Source organism: Pelodiscus sinensis, chromosome 9 (assembly GCF_049634645.1).
Source record: "Pelodiscus sinensis isolate JC-2024 chromosome 9, ASM4963464v1, whole genome shotgun sequence".
NCBI classification, from domain to species: Eukaryota; Metazoa; Chordata; order Testudines; family Trionychidae; genus Pelodiscus; species Pelodiscus sinensis.
In genome coordinates, this window is record NC_134719.1 from 24,315,992 (window position 1) to 24,329,649 (window position 13,658).

The 13,658-nt window shown below is 41.0% G+C and overlaps 1 protein-coding gene across 12 annotated transcripts in view; it reads left to right on the plus strand.

The window, feature by feature from the left end:
- Nucleotides 1-13,658, plus strand: part of ST6GALNAC3 (ST6 N-acetylgalactosaminide alpha-2,6-sialyltransferase 3) — a 334,346-nt gene that overhangs the window by 194,256 nt on the left and 126,432 nt on the right. For all 12 annotated transcript variants that reach the window (XR_012905922.1, XR_012905923.1, XR_012905924.1 and 9 more), the window contains one exon: nt 8,275-8,684. Coding sequence is in view for 9 of the 12 variants with exons in the window: in XM_075936281.1 (XP_075792396.1) it covers nt 8,275-8,684 (410 nt within the window). In the remaining 3 variants the exon portion in view is untranslated. The remainder of the gene's footprint in view (nt 1-8,274; nt 8,685-13,658) is intronic.

Sequence of the window (13,658 nt, forward strand, 5' to 3'; positions counted from 1 at the left end):
TCTCAGATCAAGGTACAAATAAATTGACCTGAAATAAAGTGCAAACTTCATTTTAGAACTTGTATAATTTGATGGTGGAAAATTTTCAAACCTATTCAGGTGGGAGACATAACAACTAGTCACCCTTCTGCATCTGTAATTTGGCCAGCTAAATTCCTAGATAATGGCCCATTATTAATGACAAGTGCTGCTAATAGGAAGTTATTAGAGGAAAGTGAACTCAGAACAGATCTGCTGAATATATTATATGTTTTAATGCTATCTATGGGCATTTACTATAAATATGACTTAAAACCTATATCTGCAAAATAACTTTCCCCACTATTTTATATAAGGGTCAGTATCTTACTGAGACAGTCAAATACAATTTCTGTCCCCCATCCCCTAGATAATTGACTTTCTTCCACAAAATGACAGTGAATTCTTTGTGCAGATATTTATTGCTAGCAGGTTGGCCTTCAGAGGAAGTAAAGAACCTTTATAGAGAGTCATCTTGGCCTTGGTTGTCTTCAAAATCCTCATTTTGTAGTACACGCCGTACAGGAGGATTATGCACTGTAGGTTACTTTAAATTATACTGGGCTACAATGTGAGATTTCAGATGTGAGAAATTATTTTTGGTCCTTTGGTATTGTGATTCATTCACAATTCAGCCCATGCACTAACCGCATGTTCCTTCACGTTTTCTTGAGTGGTAACTGACATTTTACCTCCTGGTGCTTTGTACTGTTTGTCTAGAAAATATCCCTGCATGAAGAGGAAAGAAATGTTCATATCGTCCCAATTACTAAAATATATTTCATGTTATCACTAGTATCTGATGAAAAACTTCAAAGAGATACAATGCCAAGGATAACTTTACAAAACAACTAAAATTGTAGCATTAGCTTACCCTAGTACCATGTATTGCTTGGACAGTGTTACAGACGCTGCAGAAAGTTGCAAAAGAGATTTAAGCACTATTTGGACAGATGCCAGTTCATATTGAATACCAATGATTTTATGCTTAGGGTTGTTAATGCAATTTGATATAACTATTTCTTGTTTAGATTGTATAGTAGTGTTGCCTTTACTCAGCACAAGCCATCCTGCAGTGCTACCAAGGGCAAGTAGGCAACATGGTAGGTGTTGAGATGAATGGGTTATTGGCTTCAGCATGCAGCAAGCGTTTGGCTGGAACAATTCCTGGCTCTTGAACTATTCAAACCCTATGATATTCCATAGGCTGCATATTTGCACATGAGTGACAGATGGAGTTGGACACACATTTTGGTTTTTTATAGACATTAACTAGAACATTTGAATGAAATTAGTTTCTAAAAAAGTAAAATATTGGTTTTTTTTCCTGGATGAAAAGTTCAGCATTCTATGCAATCGTTATTTTGATACTGTAAGTTACTATGCATCTCATCAAGTCACCAGGGCCTGATGAAATACATCCTAGAATACTCAAGGAGCTGATAGAGGATGTATCTGAGCCTCTAGCTATCATCTTTGGAAAACCGTGGGAGACAGGAGAGATTCCAGAAGACTGGAAAAGGGCAAATATAGTGCCCATTTATAAAAAGGGAAATAAGAACAACCCAGGAAACTACAGACCAGTTAGTTTAACTTCTGTGCCAGGGAAGATAATGGAGCAAGTAATTAAGGAAATCATCTGTAAACACTTGGAAGGTGACAAGGTGATAGGGAACAGCCAGCATGGATTTGTAAAGAACAAATCATGTCAAACCAATCTCATAGCTTTCTTTGAAAGGACAACGAGTCTTGTGGATAAGGGAGAAGTGGTGGATGTGGCATACCTAGACTTTAGTAAGGTATTTGATATGGTCTCGCATGATATTCTTATAAATAAACTAGGCAAATACAACTTAGATGGGGCTACTATAAGGTGGGTGCATAACTGGCTGGATAACCGTACTCAGAGAGTAGTTATTAATGGTTCACAATCCTGCTGGAAAGGTATAACAAGTGGGGTTCCGCAGGGGTCTGCTTTGGGACCGGCTCTGTTCAATATCTTCATCAACGATTTAGATATTGGCATAGAAAGTACACTTATTAAGTTTGCAGATGATACCAAGCTGAGAGGGGTTGCGACTAATCTGGAGGATAGGGTCATAATTTAAAATGATCTAGACAAATTGGAGAAATGGTTTGAGGTAAACAGGATGAAGTTTAATAAAGACAAACAGAAAGTGTTCCTCTGAGGAAGGAACAACCAGTTTCACACATACAGAATGGGAAGCGACTGTCTAGAAAGAAGTACAGCAGAAAGGGATCTAGGAGTTATAGTGGACCATAAGGTGAATATGAGTCAGCAGTGTGATGCTGGTGCAAAAAAAGCAAACATGATTCTGGGATGCATTAACAGGTGTGCTGTGAGCAAGACATGAGAAGTCATTCTTCTGCTCTACTCTGTGCTAGTTAGACCTCAGTTGAAGTATTGTGTCCAGTTCTGGACACCGCATTTCAAGAAAGATATGGAGAAACTGGAGAAGGTCCAGAGAAGAGCAACAAGAATGATTAAAGGTCTAGAGAATATGACCTATGAAGGAAGACTGAAAGAATTGAGTTTGTTTAGTTTAGAAAAGAGAAGACTGAGGGGGGACATGATAGCCATTTTCAGGTATCTAAAAGGGTGTCATAAGGAGCAGGGAGAAAACTTGTTCATCTTGGCCTCTGAGGATAGAACAAGAAACAATGGGCTTAAACTGCAGCAAGGAAGGTTTAGGTTGGACATTAGTCCAAAAGTCCCTAACTGTCGGGGTAGTCAAACACTGGAATAAATTGCCCAGAGAGGTTGTAGAAACTCCATCTGTGGAGATATTTAAGAGTAGGTTAGATAAATGTCTATCTGGGATGGTCTAGACAGTATTTGGTCCTGCCATGAGGGCAGGGGACTGGACTCGATGACCTCTCATGGTCCCTTCCAGTCCTAATATTCTATGATTCTATGATCTCTGGTTTTAGTTGGCCCTTCTACCTTTTTGTGGCTTCATTCCACTTTTTCTTACTTTTCTATAGAACATGGTATTTCTTTGCTTCATTTTCAGTGTCTGTTCCCTTTATTTTTCCCTTTGCCTTATTTTCCATCCTTTTACTCCCTTTTGTTTTTCTACATTGTGCTGTATACCCTGCATCCTCTCTTTATATATTGTTTCTCTCAGATTTCCCTTAAAAGTCTTTCTTCCGTTAAAATACCGTTTCCATCAATCATCCATCAACATACTCAGCTATAGTAATACCAATGCCACCTTGCCCTCAAATACAGGGATAAAAAGGTTTAATCAGCCACCTAACAACCAGAGGACAAAGCTAAGAAGATAGATCTCACTAATCAGGGAAAAACCCAGTTAATAGTTCCAGTGCTTACCCAGCTGCTGCTCAGAGCTTTCTCATGTTCTAACAGAGTGAAATTTACTTGATTCTTGTCAATTTCAAAGTTACCCATACCCTTCCCACCAACAGTGGCAGTCCCTGATGACCTTCTTGTCAGCTGCCACTTTGCAGCATATTGCAAGCAGCCGTAGAGGAACTGGATCTATCTGCAGACTCAGGAAGATGTTGCTGCATCAGTTTACACTGTGATTGGCAATTCACAATTCATAAGCCTGCAAAGGTCATTTCTAAAAAAGGCTTATATATTCTACAGATGATAATGGCCTTCATGTGGAAAGTAACATGAGCCCAATTAGCTGACAAGGGCCAGCTGCAGGTGTCTGTCTACACTGTGAGCATACCCTTAAAGAACTGTTATTTTCCATGATTAATAGTTCTGTGGCAACTAGATCCATGTCTGGAACAAGAACCCCAAAATCTTTCTTTCTTCAGACCTTTGTCAAGAGACTATTCCCATTAGGAAACTATTGTACTCTGGCCATCAATTCATACAGTTCAAATAAAAACTATGCATATATAATTGACAGGGACACACCTACAGAAAATATACTGGTCATTTGTGTCTTGTGAACAGCATTATAAAAAGGGAGCATTATGTTCTATATCATTTAGCAACTGAGACATCTGTTGACATATTGCTTACTTTGAAATAATGTCCAATATTAAAATGTTTATGAATTTTAATATTACATTTTATGAAGATAGACATTTGCTGCAGTGTGATGCCTTGAGCGAGAAGCCAAGTGAACTGCTGGAGTTTTTTTTAAAAAGGCAGAAGGAAAAGGGGGACACACAATAACAGTATAATCAAATCTAGTATTTATTATTATTTTATGTATTTATTTATTTGATGTTTAGTTATAGATTATTAACTTTATATGGTGCTCCTGAGAACAGCATCAAATTGAAAATTCTGATTTTTGTGAACATGCAAGCATATTGAGTTTTGCCTCTCTTTCCTGTAAATGTGCTGAGTATTCTTGAGGAGAAGCCTGGAAATTCTTGCTCCCAGTTAGAAGTCTGCAGAAAGTGACTTAGTGTAGATTAAAAACAGCTTGGTTAATCATTATTGAAATATGGAAAAAATTAAAATACATTTTTTGCTTGTAAAGCAGAGAAAAGCAATAAAAACAATGCCAGATAGTTAATGCCTCGTTTGTACCTTTCATTTGAAAAACCTCAAAAGAACATCAAGATGAATAAAGGCACAATCTATTCCCTATTGGCATCATTATGAATGTTATATCCTCTAAAACTAAAACTCTAAAGACATCCATGAAGAGTAAAGGAATAAATGGCACTGAAATAAGGAATGTATCTCTGGAGCTTTGTTCAACTGGCTTTGTTAGAATTCACTCAAATAGTATGATTACAAGAAAAGATCTAATTTGTTTCAGCATTAGAGGAGTAAATTAATATGTGGTGAATTGCTAATAATTGTCCTTTTATATTTTACGTGTGTATGGTCTCCAAATTACAAAATTACTTTCTCATTATTAAAATAACCATTGAAAAAATAAATCTGCATTTCCTTAATATCATTAGTAATTGAGGCTGACTGTGTAGAGTACAGTGGTGCACTGTGGTACAGTTGGGGTCAGAGATGTCTTTTGCATATCTTGGGTCAAATTCAGCTTTGTGCCAGTGTGAACCACATCTGCTTAGCTCAAGGGCTACATTAGGTCCTGCCCATGAGTAAATTTGTCTGTATCTGGTCAGCTGTAGTTAAGATTTCCTATGACCTTTTTTCTAATTCTCCTTGTTTCATTATTTAATGACTTGACCTTTGATTCTGTGGAGCCACTTCAGTGCTAAGTACAAAGATTTAATAACTAGAACTGGCTGATAAGTGACCTTTATTGTACAGACATTTCTCTTTGCTAAAGAAACAGCATTGTTTTGCAAGTTTTAATTCACGGTTTTAATTATCTTCTCTATTGTCTGTAAGCTTGCACAGAAAATTGAAAGGTCAAACATTTCATTTTCCTTACTGATTAAAATGTAAGTGTTCCGCAACTGTTATAATGTATCATTCAAAAAAGACGGGACAATTTGTCAGAATCATGCCCAGCTAACATTGCTGAGGAGTTTTATATAGTTCTGTGCAATAGCACAATGAATCATTTTTCCAGAGGCAAAGCAAATTATTGAAGATAATAGCTCAGAGATATACAGAGACAACAGTGCTTAGGTGCTATAGAAGACTTTTCTTGTCAACCGATCCCCGTCTTCACTGCCGCATTGAGCTGACAAACAGCTGATCTGGCACAACGCGGAGTCCATTTTTATTCTAATGAAGCAGGGGATATTTAAATCCCTACTTCATTGACTATGTCAGTATGTCTAATTCACATGCCTCTGTCAGCAGAGGCATGTAGTCTAGACATACCCAGAGGGTCTGATTCAAAGCCTCAGAAGTTGATGGCAAGATGCCCATTGATTAACTTTGGATCAGTTCCTCGTGTGTGCTGAGTTAAGTTGCCATTTACTTCCCATGGATCTGATTGCTTTTAGACAAAGGTGAAGATTAGAATAGTCAAGGCAATTCTGTATTTCAAAAATATTCATTTGGAGACAGGCTAAAGCGTCTAAGCCTCTTCCTATTGAAGGAGAGAAGATTGCAAGGTAACCTAATATAAGCATTCAGAATTATGAAAGGATTTGATAAAATGGAACAAGATAAATGGTTCACAACAAAAAGGTTAGAAAACTGAGGATCACAATTGCAAGTGTAAGTGTATGGCATTTATTGAGGCAGAACTGTTTTGCTGAGTGAATAAAACATAGAATATATTTCTAAGTGAGGCCATCAAATCAAACAATAAATGAGTTTGAGAGAGCAATACATTTTAATGAAGAAGGAAGGGCACAGTGAGAAAGCAACAGCATGGGGCTGAGGCAGCCTTGAACAGGACTATATTCATGAGCCAAGTGATCTTTTCCTGTCCAGAAATTCTCTCTTTGTTAGTTTCAACTTCATCTGAAAGAAAAATATAAATTAATCTACTGAGACTGCAACAGTCATTTCATTCTAGTATGTGGATTGTGCTTGTAGATTTCTTTAGTTCATCCATCCATGTACTCAGAGTATTTTAGAGACAATTTCTGTAACTAAGTGGTAAACAGAAAGGTGGTTGTGTTCAGTGGCATCTCCTGGGATTTCATCCATGCTGCCAGAGAGCTATTCAGGACAGCTCCCAAAGCTCACAAAATGTACCGCATTCTCTGAAGTAAATATAGTTGATACTTTTGTGTGCGGTCAAGCATCCTTCACTCCTGCTGAAATGAGGAAAAGACATTTTATAAAACAGCAAGAGCACAAGAATCACAGCATCACAAGCCTTTATATCTATGTTTAAGGTTACTTCAGGGGCCGGGTGGGTAGAACCTTTGTTCAGTTACATATCTGTTACAAATATGAGGCATTGTTGCTGTTATCATTTGGCCCCCTTATGCCCTGTTTGTTAACTTCTGACCTCACAGTTCTCACAGCTGTGGCATTAGTCTGTTGTTACAGAACAGACTGTGATGTCTTGGTTGGTTTCTTTCCGAGTCTACAGTTGTCAAATGTGACTGGGACACAAATTCACATCAGTGAAATGAAGGGCTCACACTCTGCTCTTAGCCATCTTTTAGCAACGAGGGGCAGGTAGTGTGCTGTAAGGGTGACTGCACAACACTCACTGGTGAAAGAAGGCAAATGGAGACATTTGGCTGCAAAGCGGGAACAGAAAAAAAGAGATCAGGTTACTGATCAAAGGTAAAATTGGAGAGGATCCCTAACCTGGGCTGTGGGATGGATAAGGGATGGACATCAGCCCAGATCCGCCCAGCTGATTCTTGTAGAACTGATCTGTTTTCAGATGGATTTAGGATTCTAGACTCCCTTATCAAAAACCCAAATTACATCTAGTGCTTTTTTGGGGGAGAGGCAGAATCTTCTAGCTGCTTCTAATTACTTAGGGCTCAATCCTACTCTTCCTGGGTATTGAGCGGGTTAGCTCACATGAATCGGGCAAACAGTATGTGGAACAGGTTAATTCTCCCCAATGCTCCTATGAGTCAGGTAACTATTGCTATTCCCATTTCATGCAGAAAATCAGAATGTGATTGTGTTCACAAAGAGAGTCTGTCAGAGCCAGCATTAGAAGATGTTCCTGGTTTGGAGGCTGATCCTGCACTATTGATGTAAATGGAAATTTTGTCATTGACTTCAGTAGGCATAGGATCAATCCCCTAGTTCAAAGTCCCCAGTCCATTTGTGTCTCATTGGCTCTTCCATCTGAAGAGGATCTGTACACGTACAATAATATGCTCCAGACATAAGGAGCTGTTTTATAATGGTAAAGGCTGGTTTTCACATATGTTCATAGGCTCAAGCTACAGTAGAATGCCTGCTAGCAAGCAGCTTCATAGCTGACTTTTATCACAGATTAAACATCTGCTCATTGAGACCTATGGATGAAATATGCAATCAGTGCACAGCCACATTTGCTTCATTTTTTCTCTGTTCTTAAATCTACTATTGACAACAATCTCTCACAAGGGAACAAAACATCCATCTAACTATTAATTACGTGGGATTTTTTATTTCAAATTTTTTTAAGGTGGAAAGGAAAAGTGGAAGACAGGTGATTCCTTTCTGGTTGATTTTGAAATGAGAACAGAAGATTAGTATGTGATTCTTTTGGTAGAAAAGAATCTCATTCAGGCTTAGTAGGAATAGACTTTACTGCCTGCTCATTATTTTACATGGGAATTGATGTGCTTTGAGAGAGCTCTTGCTCCCACGTTGTTGGACTACTTACTTTTTTTTAACTCAATGTTCTGGCTGAGTGTGTAAGGACCTGTCATCTGTTTTGTTCTCTCTTTCAGCCTCTCCAGCTTGACTGTGACCTCTGTGCCATTGTTTCGAACTCAGGTCAGATGGCTGGCCAGAAAGTGGGAATTGAGATTGACCAGTCCTCCTGTGTATGGAGAATGAACAATGCTCCTACCAAGGGTTATGAGGAAGATGTTGGGAAAAAGACCACCATACGAGTAGTTTCTCACACCAGTGTTCCCCTTTTGCTCAAGAATCCCGAGTACTTTTTCAAGGAAGCCAACATCACAATTTATGTCATCTGGGGGCCATTTCGAAACATGAGGAAAGATGGCAATGGCATCGTGTACAACATGCTGAAGAAAACTGTGGACAGCTACCCTGAAGCTAAAATTTATGTGACAACAGAAAAGCGCATGAGTTACTGTGATGGAGTATTTAAGGAGGAGACAGGAAAAGATCGGTAAGTCCTGCCTGTGAAGAGCCACTCTGATGCTAATCACCAATGAGAGGCGAGAGAAGGCCATCCTGCATGCCAGCTATTCAGTGAGCCCCCAGATATGTTTTTAATGCATTCTTATATGTTTTTGACTGTTATGAGCACTTGATGAGGCAGCAGCCAGGCCCCATTTATCCCACCTACGCTGCCTTCTGTTCTTTCCATTGTTGTTGGCCTGGATCCCAAAAAATATTGGATACCTTCCTAAAGCCTTTTCAGAGCTGTGTGGTGTTTTCAGCTCAATTTAATATTGATTAAATTGACATGTTATTCAAAGAAGAGAGACCTACACAACAACTCTCCTACACACATACACACACACACACACACAGCCCCAGGATGGGGGGACGGTGTGAGGGGCTTGTATTTACCTCTCTTGTCAAGATAGGCTGTAGCTTTACGTCAAATCCAAATAATTCCATTTCAGCTAAAATAGATGACCAGTCATATCACCAGTTGGCTGGCGTTTCTAGTAGACTTAGACCAAAGTTACATGCCCCTGGCTTGTGAAAAACCATATGGGTGGTTATGCTGCTCCAAAATGGTTGCGATATGCTTGAGGGACGATCAGTGCAGGGCCTCTGTACGGTATAGAGTGAACTTTACAAGGGCCATTTTACAGCAGTGTGGGGCTGTGGCTAGAGAGGGCTGAGGGAAGAATGGGGCTGGAGAATCTGCCAGTATCTATCCCAGGGCTACTCAACTTTGGAAGCCCTGGGGGCCACAATGATACTCACAGCACATGCTGAGGACTGCCACTTAAGTGTGGTTGCATATACATACAAATATATATACAAATGTATGCAAATAGGTTCATTGGCATTGACAGGCATGAATTCAAAGCACTTCCCACAATGCTCTGGCATTCCCGGCACCTCCTCCATGGGGGCTAAAAACGCCGACACCCTGTCCTGGTCTGTGCCAGCCAATCCATCTGCTTGTGTCTTTCAATGCTCACCCCACTTGGGAGACGCCTTGCCATTGTGGAGCATGGTCCCAGTGGAGGCCTTGTTCAAAGGATCCCACCCATGGGCCGCATGTTGAGCCCCGCGTAAACCCAAACTTCACCGAGGGCTACAAAAAAAATGGGCTATGGGCCAGTTGCAGCCCGTGGGCAGTGTGTTGAGTAGCCCTGACCTATCCCTTCCCATCTGTGGACAAGAGTGCTAGGAAAAATGTTTCTTTCATCCTTTAACCTCAACTTCCTCCCCCTCCCACCACACACACAATCAAATAACATCCTTTGAGCAACCAGTTGTTTCTCCTATTATTACTTTTCCATGTAAAACTATTATATGCATCATTAGCTGCCTTTAGTGTGATTTGCTGGGGGTAAACAAGGAAAGCAAGTATCATGTGACCAGCTGGGCATCCTTGTACTCCAAGACAAGCCACTGGTGGTCTGCAAACCAGAATTTGTGAACTACTGACGTGCACCATCAGTAAAAAGCCTCAATGCATGTTTTGTTGTGCTACTTCATTCAGGGTCTTGGTATGATGAGGGAGGCTATTTGGGATCTAGTCTGCTTATTGAAGCAGCAAATAGCAACAGAGCTCTCTGGATGAGATAAATGAATGGATTCATGCATCATGCCAGACTATTATGATGTTGATGCAGACTCTTTCAGGTACCTCAGTTCCTAGGAGAAATATCAGTGCTTTCTTCCAATGTTAGTTTTAAATAGTACTCTGTTGTTATCATGGTTCAAATAAGAAATTTGGAGGGAAACCAAGTTCTGATCAACTTAAAAAATATACAGTGTGCATTCTAACTAGATGTATTTTGAGTTTAATCTTAAAATACTGCCCTTAAGTATGGTGTACATTTCCAGTGCCTATAAGTTCACAACAGATTTCTAGTTTAAACTTTTAATGAGATTTCTACTGGATGGCGTAACATCTCTTTAGGAAAGTAATGGACTTTAAATATTCTCATCATAGTGATGCTCACATTCTGCTCTCATTGTCATGAAAAGTAGCCAACAGGCGTATGTGGCAGCCATTTATAGGCAAATTGACATCCGTGGTGCAAGAGCAGAGCTTATGAGAGCTTTGCTGTTGAGTTCAATAGGTATGAGATTGAGCCCATAATTTATCTATTTATAATTCAATGATTGTTGGTCAAGTGGAAGAGACAAGGCCAGACCCCATTATGGATTAATAGCCAACAGCCTTCCCAATTGCAAAATGAAGTGATATTTGTTTATAGGGGGAGAGGAGTATCTTCTTGAAATGGGCTTCCTGGACCTGGCGATTGGTCTTGATACAGAGAATTGTGAATTTGTGGTGGTGTGAATGCTCATACACTTTGAATAACTGCTGTGCATAAATAATACACCTTGGCAGACGTTCCTACTTTTGCATTAATATACAGGCAGTCCCCGAGTTACGCGGATCCGACTTTAGTCGGATCCACACTTACGAACGGGGCTTTTCTCGCCCCGGAACTCACGGGCGGTGGAACCACCCAGACTCGCAGTGGTCCCGCCACCGCGTCCTCCGGGTTGAGAAAAGCTACTCCGGGTGTCCCTGGTCTGCTGGAGAGGTCCCCAGCAGACCAGGGACACCCCAAGCAAAGCCGCAGAGGCGGCAGGGTCCCGCGCCTCCAAGACTTTGCTCCGGAGCAAAGCCGCAGAGGCGCGGGACCCTGCTGCCTCTGCGGCTTTGCTCCGGGTGTCCCTAGTCTGCTGGGAGGGGTCCCCAGCAGATCAGGGACACCCCGAGCAAAGCCGCAGAGGCGGCAGGGTCCTGCGCCTCCAAGGCTTTGCTCCGGAGCAAAGCCTTGGAGGCGCGGGACCCCCTGCCTCTGCAGCTTTGCTCTGGGTGTCTCTGGTCTGCTGGGGACCCGCCCCAGCAGACCATGGACACCCAGAGCAAAGCCTTGGAGGCGCGGAACCCCGCCGCCTCTGCGACTTCGCTCTGGGTCTCCCTGGTCTGCTGGGGGGGAGGAGGGGGGGCGCAGCTAGTGCGCCCCCCTCCCAGCAGACCAGGCTTTTGTTGTAGATGCCTGGGGTAGAGCAGCTGGGTTGCTGCCGGGTTGGTCCTGGGGGGACCTACCCGGCAGCGCCCCAGCTGTTCTGTCCCAGGCTCCAGATTCAGCCGCTGTTGAAATTGATCAGTGGCTGATTCCAGGAAGCTGGGGGCAGAGCAACTCTGCCTCTGGCTTCCGGTAGTCAGCCCCTGGTCAGTTTCAGGAGCAGCGGCTGAATCTGGAGCCAGTTCCGAGTTACGTACAAATTCAACTTAAGAATAAACCTATAGTCCCTATCTTGTACGTAACCCGGGGACTGCCTGTACTTTAGTGGCATTACCCTCTGTAAGTGCTATAAATCTGGCAGTTTCTCTCTATACATACATAGTATCAGAAAGAGCAGTAAAGTCAGATGAAATGAGAATTGAAGCATATTTGAAGAGATGCCAGCCAATAGCTATATTTTACATCTTTCTATTTATTTGAATCCAGGTGAGTACTTATAAAGACAGTTACAACTTTCCCTGTACTTTGGAAACGTAAAGGAATACCTTATAAACTTCACTTAATTGGTAATAATGGAGAAAACCGTAGTCTCCATTAAAGCAGCAGAGCCAATTCTGGTCTGATAAAGTGCACTGAGCAGCCCTAAATAGGTTTTAATTAGCTGCCGCTAAAGGCAGCACCACCCTCAGGGCTGGGTAAAAAATAATGAAAACTAGCAGCAAATTGATCAATGTTACCAGATGTTATTGCCTCAGGTGAAGATGATGATGAAGAAGGGGGTGTATCTTAAGGATCATTTAGAAAACAGTCAGTGCTAAAAATCACTTTCAGAGAGCAAGGATGTAATGAATCCAGAGTTTGCTAACATTACCTAGACCAGACTAAAGTGAGCTAGTTTGCAAATTCCTTTACTATCTATACGGCAAATAGCTCAGATTAATGACTCAGTATGGTACGTATTGTATAGTGCCTTCAGCAAAGAGTTTTGCAGCCTGTGATTGGAACCAGCATTGCTTGCAGAGTGTTCTGTTTAATTACACATAAAGCCATGAGACCATCAAATGGAGCTGCTGTTCAGTCAGTGATCCACAAAATGGTGATATTGGTTACTACTGGTATGAATTTTTCTAAAAAGAGAAATGTGACTAACCAGAGCTTAACTGGGTAGTTTTTATTTATGGCTTATAGAAGTAGCTGCATAAGAAAATCTCCATGAGCTGAGATGGAAAATGTATTCCAGTGTCCTGAAATTCTCATTAAAAGATGCAGTTTAGGAGGGTGCTAAAACCTGGCCTGTTTTTTTATTCTGATTGACTTCCCCTCCACACCACCTCAACTCTAAAACCATACCCAAACAATTCAGTTCAATTATAATTACACTTTATTGGCAAGATTAGCCATGTGAGTGTCACTAAAAAGGGGGTAGATTCAATGGTGCATATTTTCAAGCATGGGATTGAAACAAAACAACACCCCCTGCATTACTCCCCCTCTCCAACACTTTGGTTCCTTAGTTTGACACTTTGGTTCCTTAGTTTGAAGCATTTTTTTTTGTTTGGTTGGTTTTTTTTAAGTATCTTGGACAATTCCAAAGGCAACAAAATGGCTTTTGTGCTTTACTTCCAGAAGTTCTCAGCCTCCTCTGTGTTTGTGCCAGATGGTGCTGCATTAGCATCTGAGAGAGCTGATTTATCATTTGAGGCAGAAAGATGGATCATTCTGCTCACTGACTTCTGAGTCAAGATTCAGAATTTGGGTAGGGTGTTCAACCTGCTACTTGGTGCAATTACTCATTAATTTTTATTACCTTGGCAATATCTCAGCTTTTTATTATAACGCCGCCATTTAGCTCTTTCAAATTATATTCATTTATTGTTCAGATTGACACGGTTAGACAACTGCCGTCAACACAGCTTCACCTCAACTAATATGTGGTTTTCCATGAGTCTGACTAATCTATA